Raw genomic sequence first — 15,831 nt, forward strand, 5'->3', positions numbered from 1 at the left:
TGAGGAGGTAAACAAGCAATCTGATTTATTGTGTTTAAATGGGCACTAGTGAACACCAGGCTCTGTACTGGTAGCAGTTTTGATCCAGAAATATTGACTATTATGCCTAACGATTGGCAAATCTGCAGCAAATAGTCCCTGGACTGTTCTAGGAGATGCATGGTTGGGTGGTGAGAAGTCAGTCATCTAGATGTGGAAACACTCAGAATCCTTGTAGTCTCAGGTGAGGTGCTACCACTGCCATATACTTAGTAAACACCCTGGGAGCTGTGGGGAGTCCAAAGGGCAGGACTCTGAACTGATACTGACTGGTTCCCAGTCAAAAGCTAAAATGTCTTCTGGAGCGTCTGTTTATTTTGACGTGATAGTACATGTCCTGAAGATCAATGGAGCACAAATTATCCTTGTGTAACAGTGGCAGAGTGGACTGAACTGTGACCATTCGGAACTTTCATTTCCTCACAAATTGGTTCAGGTTGCTTAGATTCAAAATGGGTCTCAAGTCCACTGTCTCCTTTGACACTAAAAAGAAACTTGAGTTATGAATCCTGTTTGGTCTGGTGGGACCTCCTGAAAGACTCTTTTGTCCATCAGCTTTTGAATTTTTTGTGCCGCAGCTTCCCTCTGAGTGGGATGAACATTGGGGATTTTCCCTCTTTTGGAAGTGAATATTTGGGAAAATGATATTAAAAAACCTCTGTATATTATTTGTAGCATCCAATAATCTTTTGTTAAAGCAGCCCAGGCATCTGGGTGCAAGTACAAGCATCTCTCGACTGCTTCCAGAGGCGGGCAGTTGGGTAGCACTTCAGGAGCACTGAAAGGTCTATCAGGAAAGAAATTTTAGGACTCCTGATTTTGCAGGACAACATCTTCTGTTCAAACTCCCTCTTCTGCCTCTGAAGCGTGTCCTGGAAAGATCCCTGGGATTTATGGAACCACGTTTTCTTGCCACCTCTCTAATTCCTTGAAAAGGATCAGTGAGGGGCAGAAAACTGAATCCCTATGCAGACACAATCTTTCCTTCTTATTCACTGCAAGAAAACATTTCTTTCACAGAAGGGCCAAACAAGGTTGTTCCATCAAAAGTAGTGTTGATGAAAGAAAGCTTGAAAGTCTCCACAAGGTTGCTTAACCACATCCAGGCACATCTCTTTATGGCAATGCTTGAACCAGTCATCCATGAGGTCACCTCTGCTGCATGACAGATTAACCTCATGGACACATTGGAAATAGAAAAAAAGAGTGGCCAGCTGAGAAGATGATCTTTTGTAATCCTCTGCAGACATGGACTCCAAGACAGATTTTGATAGTTCATTGGTAAGATCTCTCTGTAGTCTTGTAAAGTGTGCCAGGTAATTCAGGGACTTCAAGGAAAAGGTTACCAAAGCACATAATTTCCAAATCTGTCCAACACCATAGACTCTCTGTTGAGGGAGTAGACAGAGGAACTCTGTCCTGCTAGCTCTTTTTGTGGCTGACATCACAGTCATTACATCAACAGGGACTCCTTTGTTCCAGTGGAGTTTATCATTTGAAAGGGCTAAAATCTTGTCCAGGTGGTACAGGATAGGGCTAAAATGTTGTACAGGTAGTGCAGGATAGGTTCAACTGAATCCAGTTCCTTCCACTCTCAGTGAGAGAATAGGATGATAACCTCATCAGCCAGTCATATGTCACCCAAGACATAGATGAGCAAGCACCAAAAGCCTCCAAAAATACTGAGTCCTCAGGGGTAGGATTATCAGAGGACCAATGATCTTTCTGCTTAAGGATCTCCAAAATGTCTCCAAATGAGATGTCATCAGGTGGTGATCTGGGGGACCCTTCCCCTTCATTGATATCAGTATCATTATTATATTTTCATGGGGATCTGCCCAAGCAGTTCTTGTAATAAATGCTTTATCCAGATGTGAGATGAATATGACAATTATAGAAGTGGGAGGGATTCCTTCCTTAACTAGAAGTTTTTGTGAGAGATCAGTGAGCTCTCTCAATACCATAAGACAATCCCTTTTCAGTGTTTCACAATTCTGGAATCCAGATGGTGCATAAATTAACCATATTTTTCCATTCAGATTTCTTGGCCATACAAATATTCTTACATTATTTCTTCTCCCCTCATTTTCTAATTCACCACCTCATCCAATAGCCATTTATGATGTTTTAAGAAAAATCCAGCGTGGTTTTCTTGCTTACCCAGTCTTCCCACAATGAACATTTTTATTGCTGGGTCATATGATTTAGAAGTTCAAACTGTTTGTTGCCATCCTCTTGCATATAGTTCACATTTTTATCTATATTGTCTATTTTAAGTATATTTTTAAATGAATAACAATATCTTCAGGAAATTCTTTTTTTCCATGCAAGTAGTCTGTTGACATATATTCTAAATGGATTTTTTCTTTTTTAATTATTGATTTTTGACTAATATAATTTGATTGTGTGATAAAATATGTGTTTTCCTTCACCTCTAACACTGATTTGGATCAAAGTTGATAACAAATTCCTGTCAAAAAATGTCTAAAGGTACAGAGCAATTAATGTCTGCTGCACTCAAGCTAGCATCTTGACCACACCACTGCAGCACATTTACATTTTCTTGATAAATGAGGAGGGGGTCTATCATATATAATGTGGGACAGAACTCTGTCTCATCATTCAAATTCTTAAACATCTCGTGTTAGATTTGTTTCTTCATTGTAAAGTAACATCAGAATGGGTTACAAACAACAATACATGCACACAAACACGTGTTCACACACACACACACACACACACACACACACACACACACACACACACACACACACACACACACACACACACACACATCTATTTATGTATATATTTTTAAAATGAGTGAAAGACAAATCTCTTCATGGCAGATTTGAAAGGCAGAACTCTCAAAGATGTCAACACCTTTATGAATTTGCATTGTGGAATTCTATCTTAATTTTTTGCCAGTTCCATGCATAGAAAATTTGCCTTTGCACTCATGGCTCCAGCTCTTAGGATTTCTTTTTCTTTCTGTATTGCTATGGAGACTGCTATGGAGACTTTGTTTACCAGAAAGTAGCACAGCCAACTGTATTATACTCATGCTATGACATTCAGACAGTTTACCAACATTTGTCTTTTTGGAAACCAGAAATATGTTGAGGAGAAAATATATTAATAGTGGACAGTTTTGTGTGCTCTAGGATACATGTCCCATTTCTTCAGTATATCATAAAAAATCATTTTACCCATAAAATAGCTTTCTATTTTTTGCAAGTCCACTTTTTTGGTAAACTGTCCTAGATCCCATTATTATATCATGGGTAAGTATAAACATATCTGAAAATAGTCTGTCAAAATGAAGATTTTAACCCATACAGCTCACTAAAATATGCTAAAGGAATTATTAATTTAGTATATAGTAATTGCAATTTTAGTCAGTAGCACAAATTGCTATGCCTCTCAAGACTATGTTGTTCCATATGCTTGCCTTATTGAGTATAGTTTGCATGGCTGAAACAGGAAACAAGTAAAAAGCAAATGTTATAAAAACAGCAAAAAAAACCTGCAAATAGTCGTATCAGCTGCTATAAAGATTGACTGCTGAGCTCACTCTTTGTCCTTTGTGCTTATTTTATTTCATCCATTTCTTCCAGACAGCACACATCTCAAATAATATGCATTAGTTAGAGCAATATAAACTACAATATTACCTTTAATGAAGCTGGCACATATTACTTTATTACCAACTATAAGATTCATTTAGGTCATAAGCATTTGTCATTTATTTCATTTGTTTTCTCGGATTTTTAGGTTTTATCACATTTACTTAAAATCATTGTATCTTTTAATTTTTTGTACTTCCTGATTAGTTATTTTATTAACTTTTATGGTTTTTCTTGCTTGTTACTTACTCTTATTACTGTTAACCGAAGAGTTTTACTATGTTTTAGTGAAAACTGATTTATTTTTACAAGGAAGATTCAAACACAAACAAACAGTAGGCGCAACCTCCTTCTATTAAATACACCAAAAATATTATGCATACATAGTGGAAAGATGAACTGCAAAAGAAGCAAATGGGTAAAACAACACATGTCAAGAGTTTCTTTACTGAGGAATGCTAATCTGAAACTTCAATTCAATAAAGCTTAAAAACAGAAAATATTTCAACTATCAGAAACAATACCCCCTGACTCCTTTCCTAAACACAGTAAATCTGAGGATGTAACTCAGAGTAAGATACATTTAGTATTCAGGGGTTGTTGTTTTTCTTCCCTTCTTTTTTGAAAATCTACATCATCTTTTTTATTTTGACAGATAGCTCACTAATCTGAATCATTGAGGAGTAATCCACAATCACATGAAATAAACCACAAAATGTAACTGTAATAAACCAACAATAGCAACCACATTGATAACAGCATAAAAAGATAATGAATACAAATTGCTTCTGAAGAACTATATACAGTTAAGAGGTAATAGAAAGGATATGGAAGGATGAAGCCTATACTCATTAATAAAAAAAAAACTTTGTTAGACAATGAGACAATGAATATAAAATGACATTCCGAATGAGGAAAACAGAGGTTGTGGCATTATAGGTTTGACTGAGTTAAACTGAGGAAGTTGTTAGAATGCAGGCAGCAGTTTAAAATCACAGTAGAGACTGCAGAGTAAAGTTTGGAGCAATGGGATATTGTGAAGCTTAGAAAAGCAAATGCAGCCAGGACAGGGTAGATATGTGAGAGGGTTAAGGTTGGAGGGGAAGCACATTCTTAGAAGTATGAAAAGGTAATAGATGGATTGTATACGAGTAAGGGAGATAAATCAGAGTGAATTATAAAATAATGAACTGGGACTGAATAGAAAGAAACAGAGAGGATAGTAGAGGAAACAAGGGGGAGAAATTAAAGGCAAGCTCGAGACTGAGGATGCAGAAAGAAGAGGCTATAAGCTGATCAATATCAGAATGGTAAAATGAAAAGCTAAATGATGGAGGAGATACTGCAGTTTAGTTAGCTATTTCAAGTACTGAATTACATGTTTCACACAAATCATGGGTGACTTTGTCAGAGAAGGGGATACAGAATCTTACTTTTGTAGCGGATACAGCAGAAGGATAGATAGAGCGATAGATAGGTAGATAGATAGGTAGATAGATAGATAGATAGATAGGTAGATAGATAGATAGATAGATAGATAGATAGATAGATAGATAGATAGATAGATGCATACATGCATACATATATACATACATGCAATAATTAGAAAAAGAGAGAGAGAGACAGACAGACAGACAGAGAAATAGGTAGACAGAGCAATGGCTCTGGTATCTTAATCAAAAAGGACTGATAACAGAAATAATATAATACAGGAGATAAATAGCTTTAAATATTAATGATCTAGCATGTTACATGGTTCATCTTCAAGAAAGTTCATTCTGATGTTGGAAGTCATGACGATTGGTTGTATATCCACAGTGTTATGTTATTTACTTACAATCCTTATGTACATCCATATATGTCAAATGGTAAGGAGAAACTAGAACTTGTCAAAGGTGCACCAGACAGAACAAATTTAGCATAGATAAACTTCCAGGTGAACCACCACAGCTAAAAATTTTGTTTATTTTAAAAATAGAGACAAAACATAAAAGACTTCCAATGAAAGAGAGCTCTAAACAATTAGCGCTTTCAGCTATTCAGCCTTCTGGTTAAAAACAAAAAAAGCAGACTATGTTGACACAAAAAACACTGTTTTATTAATACAAATAAGCGCTAACATCGGTTATAATAATCCATCTTCTTCAGACAAAGAAATGCAACACACACTAGCCTTATATACTATCCGTTAATGCTATATTATCGAATTAGACCCGTTAATTAATACTAATTATCTAATTATATTCATTACACTAAAATTGATACAAAGTATACCTCATGAATTCTGATACCATAGAATTAAATGAAAACAATATCATGAGTACAAAAAATAATAAATAAATATGACATTAACATTTAAAACCTTCAGATATTTAAAAGTTAAAAAATCATCACAGAAAGCTATATTAACTAACTAGCATTCTTATAATAACAAATATTAAGAGAATCAGAAGAATTAAAACAGCCTTGAACAGGGTTAACCCTACATAGTCCTAACTCCATATATGATATAATGACCATACATTAATTAATAGACTGAAGTCCCATTTGGAATCCTAAACACATCAAATGAGAAACTAGACTGTACATCATATACATAAATAATTATATAAATGTATTACATTAAACAAATCCCTATCTAACATTACAACTAATGGAGACTTTGATAGATATAGGTTTGAATATGGGTGGATTATTTCTAGCATTGAAGCCAGCCTAGGCAAGTTTATTGAAACAAAAAAGAAGAAGATTGCCAGAGACATTAACGACTATGCAAAAGGTTTGGCATATCCTCCTCCTCCCCCATTACTTCATTTGGACTTGTTTGATGGGAGTTTAGCCAATCAGAGTTCCAGAGATGATGTGAGGAGAATTGGCAGCCCAGAGAGAGTTGAAAATGGAGCTGTTTCCACACTTCGCCGAAGTGAGCGGATACAAAATAATCAGCAGCAAACACAAGCATTTCAACAAAATAACTTGAATAGTAATGATAGCCCTGATGACCAGCTGAATCCTGGCAATCGACAGGGTTTTCAGAGCGGTTATAGCAATCAGCAGAATTGCAACCAACGGAACAGCAATGGGGCCCACGGGCAATGCAAGAAACAGCAGAACCGGAAAAGGAGATGATTCAGGACTCTTTGCAAGTTCTAGTAAGTGCAGAAGGTGACTTTAAAATCTACAATTTTAGCTCCCTATTTATAGAAGAAGATTTAGTCAACTTTTTTGCTAAAGGACTTTCATTTGTCCCAGATAGGGGGGCAGACATTGTCAGAACTATCTTGGATTAAAGATGTATGTACGTAAGCTTAATTTAACATGTTTAATGGGGGCTAACTCTACACTTACTAACAACTTGAGAGTCTCCAGCTTGTTTAACCCACCCTTACATGAAACTTTAGCATTGTTTGAAAAGGTTTGTGAGACGGATATTAGATCCTTGCTAAACAAGAGTAATAATGTTAGAAATGGCAAGAAAAATATTACTACTCTTGAACTAGAATTCATTAGGCTACTTAATTCATGTAACATACGGGTTATGAAACCCGATAAGGGTGGGGGACTTGTCTTCATGTATCAAATTGATTATCTAACTAGAATGGGGGAATACTTGGAAACTAATGTGTATGAGCGGGTGAGCCTCAATGAAATGAATATCACATATAAAAAAGTTAATAATGTGTTGAATGATTTATTTTTAGAAGGGAGAATTGATTTAGATACTCTGCATTATCTAACAATGGCAGCACCTATCACACCAACATTATTTGGGGTTCCTAAATTACACAAAGATCTAAAGAATCCTCCGTTCAGGCCTATAGTAGATGGGAGGGGATCCATCAAATATGCAAGTGCAAAAAAATGTGGATCATAAACTAAACCCATATGTAAAGTCTGAACCACAAATATGTCATGACTCATGGAGTTTTCTTGAAAGTATCAACAGGTTGGAATTCAATGACAACTTTGTCTTTCTTACTGTAGACATCAAAGATCTCTATACAGTCATTCTACATTCTTTGGGCATGGAATGGGTCAAAGAATTTTTTGCATATGAAAGGTATGGATGATAAGGACATTAATGTCATTGAAACCTTGCTAGAACTTGTTTTAGCCAATAATTTTCTACGGTTTAATGGGGAACTCTTCTTACAAAAGAGTGGTATAGCGATGGGATCACCTTGTGGTAGCAGCTTTGCTAATTGTGTGATGGCTTTCTGGGAGAGGGTTTACTTATTCAATAACTCAATGTTTAAGGAACATGTTGTTTGGTACACGTGGTACCAGGATAATATGTGCTTTTTATGGGATGGCGAAGTTGGTCAAGTTGAGACCTTCATTACAGCTATTTCATCTTTAACTAGTTTTTTAGAATTTACATTCCAGATGGGTATAAAGGAAATACGTTTTTTGGATGTTTTTTTGATGAAGGATAGTGTAAATGGTAGATATAAGACTTCCATTTTCAGAAAGCCCACTTATTCAAATGCTTTTCTACATTTTTCAAGCAGCCATCCATACCACCAGAAAAGGGCTGTGGTCCAAGGGCAAGCAGTGAGAGCAGCTAGGATGGTGTCCAGCTATCATGACTTCTTGACTGAATGTGCCCTACTAAAGTCTATGTTTTTGAAAAGAGGATACACGTTAGGCTTTCTTGACCTGATATTCGAAGAAGTGAATAACAAAAGATTAATAGGTCATTTTCATCCCATTGTACAAAAGGGATATGAATTAGAACATGAGTTGTGGAATGAACCAATTCCGGTTAGGACCATTGAGGAAAATGTGGGAATAGAAATAAGATTTCTTACTACATACTTCCTGGATTCAAAAAGTATTAGACACATTTTAACTAAAAATTGGACTTTTATAAATGAAGACAACAGCCTTAATAAAAAGTAGGTCAGGCACCTCTAATGACATATAAAAGAGGTGCAAATCTTAAATGCCTGGTTGAGAAAATTTAATAAATGAAGCATTGGGATGATGAAATGTAGTAGATGTCCTCAGTACAAATACATTAAAACAGTTGATAAAGTACAAATTAGAGACAAAAGTTATTCTATAAAGGTAAATTTAATTGTGATTCTCAGGGTGTGGTATATTGTGCTCTTTGTGAACAATGCGAAGCTTACTATATTGGAAAAACCGAGAGGAAAATCAGGCAAAGAATTTATGAGCATTATTATTGCATTAATAAGAGCATCACCACCAGTGCATTAGCTAGACATGTTTTAGAACACCCTTCACATCAATTTAAGTTTACAGTGTTGCAGCAAGTGGAACGAGACATGAGAGGGGGACCATGGGAATTGAGACTTGAAGAATGCAAATTAATGTGGCTAGTTCGTACCTCAGCATATGTGTTACCAGGCCTCAATGAACTTTTATCTATCAAATGTTTGCTTAAATTAAAGGCATGTGTTAGATAGGGATTTGTTTAACGTAATACATTTATATAATTATTTATGTATATGATGTACAGTCTAGTTTATCATTTGATGTGTTTAGGATTCCAAATGGGACTTGAGTCTATTATTTAATGTATGTAGTTAGGACTATGTAGGGTTAACCCTGTTCAAGGCTGTTTTAATTATTCTGATTCTCTTAATATTTGTTATTATAAGAATGCTAGTTAGTTAATATAGCTTTCTGTGATGATTTTTTAACTTTTAAATATCTGAAGCTTTTAACTGTTAATGTCATATTTATTTATTATTTTTTGTACTCATGATATTGTTTTCATTTAATTCTATGGTATCAGAATTCATGAGGCATAATTTATATCAATTTTAGTGTAATGAATATAATTAGATAATTAGTATTAATTAACGGGTCTAATTCGATAATATAGCATTAACGGATAGTATATAAGGCTAGTGTGTGTTGCATTTCTTTGTCTGAAGAAGCTGGATTATTATAACTGACGAAAGCGCTTACTTGCATTAATAAAACAGTGGTTTTTGTGTCAATGTAGTCCACTTTTTTTGTTTTTAACCAGCTATTCAGCCTTCTTCAGATCATATTCTCCATAGCTCTCCAACTAAAGTTAAATAACAAATCATGTCCACATGCTGCAGGCAACGCCTACTCATTAACCAATCTAAATCCATAGTAACTAATCATAAATTTTTAGGGATAACAAGCCTCCTTTACTCAGCCTATAGTAGGACATCTGTTCTTTAGTACTGGTTTGAGTGGAATCATTGTATTTAGCCTCTGGGGGGCAATCAGCCCTTAAGTTCACTATCCAACTCACTTCGCACATTTCAGTGTGATTCTTTATGTCTCCGCCCCTTGAGTCTGTAGCAATACATTCTAAAGGTTTAAACATAAAGCTATGATCAGGATAAGATACAACATGGTCAGCCAGCACATTCTTTAAATTCTTGTGCTTAATATCCTTCAAATGTCGCATAACTCTGTCCTTCAAATGCTGGTCCATTTTTCCACTATAGAACACTGGGCATTTTCTACAAGTTGCCAGGCAGACCAAATGCTGGGTATTGGAAGTTGCACTAGCTTTCAACAGATAACTGATTCCAGATACAGGATGTACAAAAAGATTGCTGTTGTCTATATAGAGGCAGGCTTTGCACTTCCCACATTTGACTGTTCCTTTTTCTGGTATACATTTTTCTGTTCAAATCCATCCTTGCCAGACTGCAGTCTTTTAATATTTTTTCTGTTCTTAAAAACGCACCTTGGTTGTTCTCCTACAATATTTTTCACTTTTGCATCTTCTGTCAGCACCGGCCAAAACCTTCTGACCACATCACAGATCTTTTGGCTATCTGTACTGTATGTGAGAATACATTTTAGACCTTGAGTCAAAGTCCTTTCTTTGGAGGCAGTAGCCTCAACTCTGGAGATAGTTTTTCCATTAAAATAGGGACGGCCTTCATTGGACCTTAGGTCCTGCTGTGTATGTCTCATAGTAAGATCTCTATTGTGGTAACCTCTATTCCTCAAATGTTTATAGAGGGTAACCTGCTCCTTTTCAAAGTCAGTATCTTCAGTACAGAGCCTAGATATATGTTGCACTTGATTTTCCATGATGTTTCTGAATATGTGACCTGGGTGCATACTATTTCTGTGCAAGTATTGGTTCTTCCATGTATCTTTTCTGTGCATTTTTGTATGTAGACCTAGACTAGGATGTAGGGTTACTTTAACATCCAAGAAATCAATCTCTTCCTTTGAATAAGTTATCTTAAATTCAAGGAAATCTGTGGTGTTCTTCAGATATTCTGTGAACATATCAAGTTCGCTTTCATCTCCTTTCCAGAGGACAAAGATATCGTCCGCAAAACAGCCATAATACACCAGATGTCCAAACCAGAGGTTGATGGCATTCAAAATTTGATTCTTCTTTCATTGCCCTAAGACTAGGTTTGAATAACTATTAGCACAAGGGGTGCCCATAGGTACCCACCATACTTGCCAAAAATAGTTCTTCCCATAAACAAAAATGTTGTTTTCCAGAATTAATTCCAGCAGAGAGCAAATTAGATCAGAATCGAATCCTGTTTGTACAAGACACTCTCTAATTGCTTCAACTCCATAGCCATTAGGTATAACTGTAAACAGACTATTGACGTCCATGGTTACCAGAATTAAATTTGAAAAACTATCCATGGCTTTGATTTTCTCAGACAAACTTTCTAAGAAGCTCCATGTGGCTTTTATAACACTATCCACCAATGGTAGGACCTTCTTCAGCTCATTTTCAACATAAATGGACAGTGATTCAGTTATCCAGACTCTTCCTGCCACAATCAGTCTCAGTGGGGGGTCATCCAAGGTCTACTGTACTTTAGGTAAACCACTGATACTAGGAATGGTTGGCTACTTAGTTTCAAAAAAATCAAGTAAATCCTTAGATAGATGTCTCTCCATTAACAAATCCATAAGAGTATTCTGAAATACTACAATTATCTTATCCAAATCTTGCTTCTTAAATACTATATGTCAAATGGTGTCAGATGAGAAATAAATATAACTGCAGAAAAATATATACATTTGCTTTCAAGAGTGTAAGAATGTATGCATTTGAAATTCAGAGTGAAAGCTACTGCAGCTGCAATTATGAGGAATTGTTTCTCCAAAGAAACAGGCATAAAACTGGAAGCTTAAGTTACATAAATTTGATTTGTTCCTCACCATGAGTAGAATAAATAAAAAGCATGAAAGCATACAGTGTGCCACATGTATGCATGCTAACAAGGAAGATACAGTGAAAGTGTTTAATACCCTTAACTTTCTTGAAAAGAAGAAATATAAAATACAGCAGAGATGTTAAGTGATTTTTGTGAGCCCAGAAAGACTTAGATATGTTTAAACTATTTCTTTTTTGAAGGTGTAAAATGTCAAAAACATTACAATTTCTTTTGCTACTGAGCTAAATAAATAACAAAACTAAAGTCTGCAAATTTGTTGGGTTACATACCTTATTAAGCAGAGACAGAATAATTTATGGTATAAGAAATGTCTAAATGAGGGAGGCTATCACCTAAGAAAAAGCTGTGGATATATACAAAGTTTGTGAAATTCTAACACACAAAGTTACAAAACCTGAGGAAATTAAACTGGGTAAGATAAAACGAGTCAAATAAGAAAGACAAAAATGAGAAATGAACTAAGTAGAGGTCACAAAACTAATGTTTATGAAAAAGAGAGCCATGTGACAATACAACGTAACAGTACAGCAGACAAGAAAAACAACCACAAGGTCCAGGGAAAATATTTTGCAGCTGAGAGTCAAGCATCAGTAGCAGGTGTGGCTATAAGCATGAGTAGAAGTTCTGATTCTGTCCTGCTTGTAATAATATGAGTAGCACTTTGGGTAGAGGGAACTATTTTGCAAAGATATGTAAAAAAGGAAGGAAAGCATTTTCAAAATAGCTTCCATTTTTTCACAGAAACATGAAAACAAACAGATTTTAGTATATTAAGGTGAAAGACAGTGATGCAATTTTAATAAGGTAGTTTTATTGGACTTTTTCTAGTAATATATTTAAGATAGACACTATATATCTGCTTTCTGATATATGACTTTAGGCACCATTCATCTGAAGAAATAACATTTTACTTGGTTGCAAATGACATGGTGTTATGATAAACAGAACACACATTTAAAATGAAATAAAAACATTCCTGACATTCAATAAAAGAAAAGACGGGATACAAAGAAGTACAAAATGCATCAGAGACCATGAGGCAAGAGTGGAAGTCAGATTGTTGGAAAGAAATTATAATAATTAATAAGCAAAATGTAGAATTTAAAACTAGAGAAAGATACAGACTACAATAATGCACCTGAATATACTTTTGAAGCATTGAATTTAAAACATGTTGAACTAAGAGCATATTCCGGACACTAGATAAACACAAACGATCAAAAACTAAAGTTGTAAGTAACAAATAAAAAATACAAGTTAATTTTTAAAGTCATAGCACTTGAAGTAAACTCCAATATTTCAGGTTGTTTGACATGGGAAATTGAGAATTGGAAAACAAATTCATAATGTGAACTCAAAGAATGCATGAATATAGTGACAGTCATAGACTGGAATTCATAGATGGTTAGATCATCGGCAGTGCAAACTAGCACATTAGTGGACTTTGCTCCACACTCCTGATTTATAAATATATGACCGTCAAGAAAGGTGACATACACGGTTTACATTTTCTCTGAAGTGGTGTGACTTCAAAGGTTGTATATTTAGAAATCAGAATAGTCAGGTAGATCCCCTATAGATATATATATATATATATGGGTGTCCTTCGCCAAAAACAATGTTGTAAAAGTATATATTCCTTCACTGTCCCACTACAGTCAAATATTCTGTAAGATTTTAGTCTACAGGATATTGCGTGTGTAGAAACAATATGAAGCAAGTTCAAAAGATCCTTTTTAAAACTTAATTCATGACGGATACAATTTATCTTAATAACTTTACTCTGAGAGATACCCAGCACCTTCCTGCGATGCCAGTTGCTCATTTGTTTCTTTGTTAACTTGTTTCATGTCATTAATTCAGTGAGCAAGTAGGTATTAATATTGCAGACATTTTTCCTGATACGACCTCAGTCATTTATGCTGGAACAGGTTAAGTACAGATGCAGAAATCATAATAATGAATTTTAATAGATAAGACATAGTGACACTTAACCCTGTCCAATCTGTTGACAATATGTCCACTTTAGCTCAGAACTTGGAACAGAAGCATTTTGTACTCTAAGTTCATTCTATAAAAAATATTTACTACATATGTTGATAAGAAAGAAACTGCTTTAAATATTTAAGTACTCAGTAAAACTGCATGCTGCTGTAGTCTGTGTAACTACGCTGATATTGTATAGCAATGCAAAATACTAGAGTGCATAGTCCTTTAAATCTTTTACCTTTCATTAGTATTTGTTCTTCTGTTGGTCCAAGGGGCAGTTTATCCTTCCAGTTAAGAAAATTCACAAACTCTACAAAGTTAATAAGGCCATCTCCATCGACATCACAGTATTCAATCAATGCATCAAGGAGCTGAGGTTCCAGGTCAAGGTGAAACTCTTCACATACTTTCCATAACTCATCTTTGTCAATTTTTCCATCACCTTTCTGTGAAAAGGAAAATATTTTCCAATTAACCTTATACAAATTCCTATTTGAATTGTTATATTGCACAAGAGACATAAAATAATGATGGCAAATACAGGGTATGATGACCTTAAAACACTTATGGCAAATATGGGGTTTGATGACCTTTCCTGCTTCCTTTCTTGTTGCATCACAAAACCATAGCTAGACAGATTTTATCATAGCTTTCCTTTTCCTCACCACCAGTGTTGCATTAAACATGTCTTTTAATTTACCTATTACACTATAGTTTTTTGTCCACATTTACCAATGTTGAAAGCAGCTCTAATAATTTTTCAATCTCATTTGCCTTCCATTTGCTTGTGAATCTAAGGAATGGGGTTGTAGAGTTTAGATATTCTATAAAGTCACCTGCCTCTTTCTCATCACATTGCCATAGGATAAGTATGTCGTCCAAAAACCGATTGCAAGACTTGATTTTGCTCATAAAGGGTGACCGAAAAACAAACTTTCTCTCCCACTCTAAAAGTACAGGGTTGGCGAAAACTGGGGCACATTTGCCCCCTATCGCCATACCCAATACCTGGTGGAACAACTCACCCTCAAAAGCCAGGAAATTTTTTTAAGCACTATTTCCATTGTTTCTGTAAGGAAAACAATTTTTTCTCTGTCAACCTTTTGACTTCTTAACAAACTTACTTGAAGCATTTCCAACCCTTCAGGATGCAGAATCACAGAGAATAAATTGATTACATCAATTGTTAAGAATAAATAGTCTCTCTCATTCCTGTTGATTTTGAGCCTCTCTAAACAGTACCAAGAGTCCTTGAGAATGTGCTTGGTTTCCATCATCACTGGACCTGCCCATTTATCCACCTATGCTGCTAGGGGTTCTGTCTTTGAACCCCTTGCCACAACAATCGGACTAAAGGGTGGATTTTGTGGGGTTTTGTGGATCTTGGGGATTCCATACACCTGTGGTATCACTGGATTTTTTACCGTTAAAAATCTTAGATCTGTTTGGTCAGTCACCCCCTGAAAAAACGCATCAGACAGAATGAAATCTATCCTCATGTATGTCCTGTTGAATTTGTTCCTAGAAACCCTGATATAGGTGGAGGAATCAGTTAGTATATTAAACATTTTTGAAACATAATCAGCTTGAGCCATGACTACTAAACCTCCCCCTTGGGTTTCATAATTCTGTTGTTCTTGTCACTAGATTAATCAATAAGGACCTTTCTTTCTTTATGTGTTAAACTGACTTGCTTGTTTTTGTACCAGTCAATTCTTTTCGAATTCTAATTCACACATTTCTCAAAAAGTGTGAATTCAGAGTTGTTAGGCGGAATAAATACACTTTTTCAATGCAAATTATTTGGCCTGTGGTTAACATTTGACTGACCACTAAAAAACAGTCTCAAGTTTAACTGTCTTACATACAATTTTAGGCTTGTCAGCACCTCAGCTGTATCAGTTTTAAATCTGGAACAAAGGAAATGCCTTTCTTTAACAATTCAAAATGCACCTCATGTATTACTTGGTCACTAAAATTATAAATAGTGAAACCCT

General features: G+C 35.3%; 1 protein-coding gene across 1 annotated transcript in view; it reads right to left on the reverse strand.

Annotated features, from left to right (window-relative positions):
• The window catches only part of EFHB (EF-hand domain family member B), a 511,923-nt gene that overhangs the window by 124,847 nt on the left and 371,245 nt on the right, over window positions 1–15,831 (reverse strand). The window contains exon 10 of the mRNA XM_044066233.1: window positions 14,073–14,280. Within this exon, the coding sequence (XP_043922168.1) occupies window positions 14,073–14,280 (208 nt within the window). The remainder of the gene's footprint in view (window positions 1–14,072; window positions 14,281–15,831) is intronic.

The sequence above is a fragment of the Protopterus annectens genome, chromosome 3.part1 (genome assembly GCF_019279795.1).
Source record: "Protopterus annectens isolate FY-2018-M chromosome 3.part1, PAN1.0, whole genome shotgun sequence".
NCBI lineage: Eukaryota > Metazoa > Chordata > Ceratodontiformes > Protopteridae > Protopterus > Protopterus annectens.